Source organism: Oreochromis niloticus, linkage group LG10 (assembly GCF_001858045.2).
Source record: "Oreochromis niloticus isolate F11D_XX linkage group LG10, O_niloticus_UMD_NMBU, whole genome shotgun sequence".
Taxonomy (NCBI): domain Eukaryota; kingdom Metazoa; phylum Chordata; class Actinopteri; order Cichliformes; family Cichlidae; genus Oreochromis; species Oreochromis niloticus.
Genome location: NC_031975.2, coordinates 23878969 through 23885175, shown reverse-complemented (window position 1 = coordinate 23885175; position 6207 = coordinate 23878969). Strand labels below are relative to the sequence as shown.

The 6207-nt window shown below is 39.9% G+C and overlaps 1 protein-coding gene across 1 annotated transcript; it reads right to left on the bottom strand.

The window, feature by feature from the left end:
• Positions 1 to 338: 338 nt before the first annotated feature.
• On the bottom strand, positions 339 to 6133 carry pgrmc1 (progesterone receptor membrane component 1). Its single transcript, XM_003451449.4, has 3 exons — positions 5464 to 6133; positions 3321 to 3476; positions 339 to 2595 (listed from the first exon to the last, which is right to left on the bottom strand). The coding sequence occupies exons 1-3, from the start codon at positions 5756 to 5758 to the stop codon at positions 2501 to 2503; spliced, it is 546 nt and encodes a 181-aa protein (XP_003451497.1). The 5' UTR covers positions 5759 to 6133; the 3' UTR covers positions 339 to 2500.
• Between the last annotated feature and the right edge of the window lie 74 nt (positions 6134 to 6207).

Sequence of the window (6207 nt, the reverse complement as noted above, 5' to 3'; positions counted from 1 at the left end):
TCAGAAGAGCTTGCGTGAGTTCGGCAAATAGGAGACTGGAAAAACACCACATGGTCTAATGAGTCTTTATTTGTGCTGAGCCATTCAGATGGTAGGGTTAGAATTGGGCATAAACATGAAGACATGTTCAATAAAAATCTAAATATAGATATAGAAAGACACAAGACAGTCAAGTCTTCATATTGTAGTTTTTTTTATTAAATCAAAACATCATTTCAGGATTATAACAGTATGACTGTACGATGAATAACATATATACGCATACCAGGAATGTCATCATATTGGATGTTTTGTTTGTTTTAAATGGAAGTTACATAGAAGACAACCTTTTTCTATAGTCAGAAACAACTCCTGAGTTACAAATGAACTCACGTCTGAAGGCTTGAAAACGTTTCAAAGGTTAGCTGTTACGTCCATGACAGCTGATCTGAGGGTTGGTTTTGGTCTCTCTGTCATCATGGATTTAGTGTTAAAATCAAGGTAAACAGAATAAACTGGCGGGGGGGGGGGGGGGGTTTCCAAATGTTTGTTCGTTTAAAGGAGCACCATGGTGACCGCACTTACCATTACGCATTTTTTCTAATTCATTTACTGACAAGGTTTTTACATGTCTACTGCTTTTATAGGTCAAAAAGCAAATTGAGAATGAAAAGAGCAGCAAATCCTTCGTCTGGGATGCTGAATCCAGATGGCTAAAATGCTAAACTGCTGTTCTGTGGTAAGATTGCAGGAGACAGCAGAGGGAGAGAAAAGATGGCCTTTCCATGCTGAGGAAACGCATCTGTCACAGTAGTATTACAAAGCTACTTTCAGGTGTTCCCTCCCAAAAGATACCCTTATACAACCCCAAAGGGATCTGTGTCTCTTCCTGGAATCAAACCGGGGATCTTTCACTTGTTAATAGTGACTATGGAGCCATCGATATAAGATCAATCAAATATGTTAAAGGTTCCCACTAAATCTCCTCAAAATCAGCTCATTTTGTGGGACAGATTTAGTGTATTTAATTATGCCATGCAAAATTTGACCTTTGTACTTGGAATACTTTTTTCCAGCAACAGGAACTGTTAGGAGTAAACTGAAGGGTAGGGATAATAGACCTATGGTACATCATCATCCTCTTACAGTTTGAACATGCATGCAGGTACAAATCTTCAGAGATCAGTACAAAAGGGCCTGATGTGAAAGTTAGATGTAGTTTGTAAGGAAAATGTACTTACACTTATAATTAAAGTGACAATGGATGAGTTTTAGATTTAACTTATCATGTTAGGGACTGCACAATGTAGCGGCTACAGAACAATGACACCAGCAGTGTTTAGACTACCTCCTTTAAGGCCTTGATTTAATGATGCAAGTCTGTGTCAAGGGCAGTGTATTATTATTTCCTGTGATTTATGTCATCTTACAGCGATGGACCAAAGGTTCAGACTTTACACTGCTCAGTTTCAGACAGTTTTTTCTACTTTTGGGTCTCTGTGAGGTCACAGAGAGGGGATGTCCGCAGTATGGTTATCTCAGGCACAGAACTCTGCCTGCCTGGTGTTTCTGATGGGCAGCCAATCAGAAAAAAGGTTGGCTCTGTCTGAAAGTCTCTGTCGTAGGATAAATAAAGATTACTTTGAACTATAAAAGATGAAAAGGCACTCTAACAGAGTGCAGGAATAAAAATATGAAGTTGCAAATCAGCTAAATACTTTAGTAGTTTAACACCTTTAAACTAAAACAAGTTGCTTTCACCAGGTAGCAGGAATGGCGGAGGGTATAACACGTAGGAGAAGATAAAGAGGGCGGTTACCTATGGAGACAGTTCTGTGATTTGATAGTATTTTGGCTGAAAACAGACATGTGCATTAAAACGCAACTATTGGTCTATAATTAGTGTATTATTGTAGGGTCTTTACAACATAAAGTGCCTTGAGGCAACTGTTATTGTGATTTGAGCCTATAAAAATAAAAGTGAATTGAGAAAGATCCAATATATGCAAGTATGCAGGAAAAAACTGTATTTAAAAAAAAAACAGTCACACCACAATGGGAGTAAACTCAAAAATACCAGAATTCTGACTCTGACATTGGCTGTCCTGCTTCAGACCTGGAGTACATTTTTCTTGATTTTAACCAAAAATCGCTTCCTGAGATCCTTCAGTGAAACCTGGCAACCATCAAGATGAGCTGATCACCTTTTTCAGCACCACATAACCACCAGGAGCTCAACAAAACGCTGGGATTAGTTGGTGGATCAGTGTTTGAGAGATTACAGTAACAGCTCTAAACAATTAAAGAACTCTACATTAGAAAGCTGCATTTCTAACCGTTAATGCCTTCAGACGAGATTAATAAAGATAAACTGAATTCAGTCATTACAAGCCGAGATTGGTCCAAAAGTAGTGGGAGATGGACAGAAGGCGGAGGAGTTTTCCAGCGACCCTATTAGGGTTATCAAATTACCAATATACATTAAGGCATCTTGTTCCCCCTTGTGGTCACGGTTCATGTTTTAGTCTGCCTTCTTGTTTTTTCCTTCCTCATCATCGGTGTACTCCGTCGGCTCCTCTCCTGGCTTCAGAAGCTTGCCGATGTAGTCGTACTTCACTGAAACGTACAACAAAAATCTAATAAAAAAAAAAAAAAAAGAACCGAAGGGAAAACAGCCAAGGTCTGCACATTGCGATCTGCAGCTGTTGCAGTTTTATCAATGTGACCTCACACCAAGGCCACCTGCGTGAGGTGGCCATAAAACTCAACCAGAGCTGCCTCAAGTTACTCTTTTTCTCATTTTCTTATGAAAATCAAACATTTTATCACTGCAATTTTGTTTAAGCTCATACAAGCAGTGACATTCATTGATCGCTCTCCCTGTGCTTCTGGGCTGTTTCAGAATAAAGCCCTGAACACATAAATGGCAGAGATGGCCAAAATCTTTTCCCTTTTCACCTCCATGGTTCCAACGGGTTTTTGCAAATTTGCACCATGAGCATGATGGGAAACAATTTTAAAGCAATCCACTTGTAATCTGATAGCCTTTTAATCTAATAACAGGCTACTGTCAGTGAGGAAAATAAATATTTGTGGCTAAAGGGTAAAGGGAGATAATGGATTAAGAGTTGGCCAATCAAACTGTCTGACATACTTGTTGCTTGAAACCCTGGTTGATCTAAGTACAGGCTTTATTTTACTATAAATACTTAGTAAATTATAAAATACACAAAAATTGTAAATCATGTTTTCAATCATGTTTAAATTAAGAGGCCTTGCCCTCATTTCTGTGACATTTTTGGACCCTAATAACCTGACATTGTGCTTTATCTTCCACTCACTGGTGAACTGAGACTCCCAATCAGAAAGGCTCTCCTTTTGCATGGAGTTCAGGTCCGACAGGTCATCGTGTTCATCCTTCAGGCCCTCCTTATCCAGGCAGAAGGTTGCCAGACCTCTGGATGCATCTCTGCCTGCAAACACTCCGTACGGTCCATCTGCAAGGCCAGGAAGACATACGATCAGATGATCGTGCATGGGAAAATATCTTGAATATTTGTCTTTAAATCACAGAGCACGCTGAGGAAAAATCTGACGTTAAAAAAGGATATATTACAAATACAGATTATGATAAATTCTCCCCCCCAAAAACCCAAACCAACACAGATCTGATCAACTAGCTGTCATCTAAAAGTGATTAAAACATTAAGATGTGGTTCATATCATTGAGGGTGTTTAAAACTCCTAACGAATGCTGTCTTATCCCAGAGTATACTGAACTAAGACGAGCATGGCAGCTTGTTTCCCAACTTTCTCTTACAGTAAGAAAATAGCGCGTCACTCTGGACGCCCTTGATCTGCATAAAGTAGCCTAGACCTCAATATGATAAAACAGCAGTGGTCTGTAGTTTAAATGGGAGACTGGCTTATCGTGTGTTTTACTTTTTTAAAACACAGCTGTTTTGGAAAAAAATGGGGGGGGGGGGAGAGCAACCACCTGACTCAGTTTGGATTTATTTAAAAGATATAACAAAAATATCACTATATTGAGTTAATCAGCCTTATTTGCCCCCCCCAACAGCCAACAACAGCCAGTCCTACATTTTTCATATTAGGAAGCCTGAAAGAGCCTCGAGAGCTGCCAAAGCTTTTTCAACTTGAGGGCAAATTTTAATATAAATGATCCAAACTCCTGAAATGACACAAACCAAGGAATTTAGGCTACAGGGCAGGGTGTGGAGTGCACTAAGAAAATCTGCATGACAGATGACTATCATGTTGTCCAGAGGTTACACGCAACAGAGGTTACATTCTTTGATAAGACAAAACCCGAGAGTGCTCACTCTGTGCCCGTTTCCACACAAGTGAAAAGTCAGAGAAAATTGACTGTGTCCAGGAAATCATATTATCCATATCCAGATACTTTCCTGATTCATTTACTTACCTAACTTTTTAATTTTTGTGTTTTCACTGCCTCAGACTTTTCTTTATATTTTTGGCCATTTGCTAAACACATTTTCGGCTTTTATTAATTAAATGGAACTTAAAAAAAACTTGTTAAAGATGACAGTCCTGGTGATTTTCACTCTTTCATTTCATCCTCTTAGAAAGTGGTTTTCAGAAATGGGAATGTGCAGCTTAAGTGATTTTGTTTGGTTTAAACGTATTTGTTGTCCATTTTCTGTACAGCTATCATCAGAAACAACTGCTATAACTGTGTCCAAAACGTTGTGTATTGCACTGATGCGACATCAAGTGAAACTTAACCAGGGCTGGGTTGTACTTTTGTGTAATAACAGTTTGTACCATAAGATGGTGCAGCGAGTTTTAGATAAATTCTGCTTAGTCACTACAAAAAACATATTTAAAGTAAACTAATTCAAAGTAGTCCAAATGTAAAGCTATAAAAAAGAACAATCTAGATAACAGCTATTAAGACATTAACTACATTAACAGCACATTCAGACCAATCAGAGAGTCTATCTTCTTTTTGTCAGGCTCTGAAGGCACCAATATTTTGACTCTTATATTATATCCTCCTTCCAAACAGTACATGCGGTTGTGCTTTCACTATATTACCTGGATGCCCCCGGGCTCACACAGAACCCTGAATGGTCCCTACTGCAGTTTTAAACCCCTAATAGACTGGACTCTTCTATGGACAGAAGAAGCATCAGGTATGTTTTAAACATTGCAGGGATCAAGCCTTTTTTCTAAGGAGAACTCGACGTCTTCATAGACGATCTCTGGCTCCAAGGCCACCGCAGCCCCTCTGTTATGAAACGGGATCTCAGTTAAACAACTAAAGGGGGTGTGGCGCCAGCTCCAAGACACAGAAGTCAACTAAAAGTTGTGCCAAGCAGCAACAGTTTTTTGCATTTGGCGATAAAACTAAACTAAATTGCACGCTAAACTAACTGCCGTTGGTTTTGTTCGTGGCACGAGGGCACCACAGTTAGTAACCACTGCACGCGCAAACGTTACCTGGTCCGTAGAACTTCTTCCCTCTGGTCACGTCAAACACTTTTCCGTTGACGGCCATGAGGATCCGCGGGTTCTGCAGCCCATCGTAGGGCTTCAGCTCCGCAAGCGTAAAATCTCTCTTCTTCATTTTGGGCAGTGGTTTGTCCTCGTCGCTGAGCTCCGGCGGTTTGTCCCCGCGGAAGATTTTGTACAAAAGGAACAGGCAGAGACTGAGCAGGGTCAGATTCAGCGGAGAAGTGAAGATCTCCTGAAAAATTCCACCAGAAGTTAATTCGCTACTCTCTGCTTCGGCCATGTTGTCGTCTCTTTCCCCTGAACCGTGTGTGCTGGGTGGGATTGGTGGAGCCTGACCTCACACTACTCAACGGCTTTGGGCCGAGCCAGCGCTTGTGATCCCTGGACCAATCATAGTTCTCTCTCACCCTTACAGTCCGCTGTTTGGACCAATCAACGTCTTCTAAGTGCCTCCATAGATATCGTACTTTGTCCATGTAACAATCATCTGTGAGGCCAAAAAAGTCTAAAAAAGTCTAAAAAGCGTCAAAAACAACAAGGAAGTTACGGTGCGACATGAAACTACCACTAAAAGAAGATATAAAAGACTACAAACAGTTATGTAATATAACCACAAACAAATTAAACAAAACAACACATAAAATAAATACAGAGATGGAAATTTATACAAATGCTTCTTAATTCCTTTGTGTTCATTTTGAATGTTTTTGACTGCATCTTGTCTTTTTT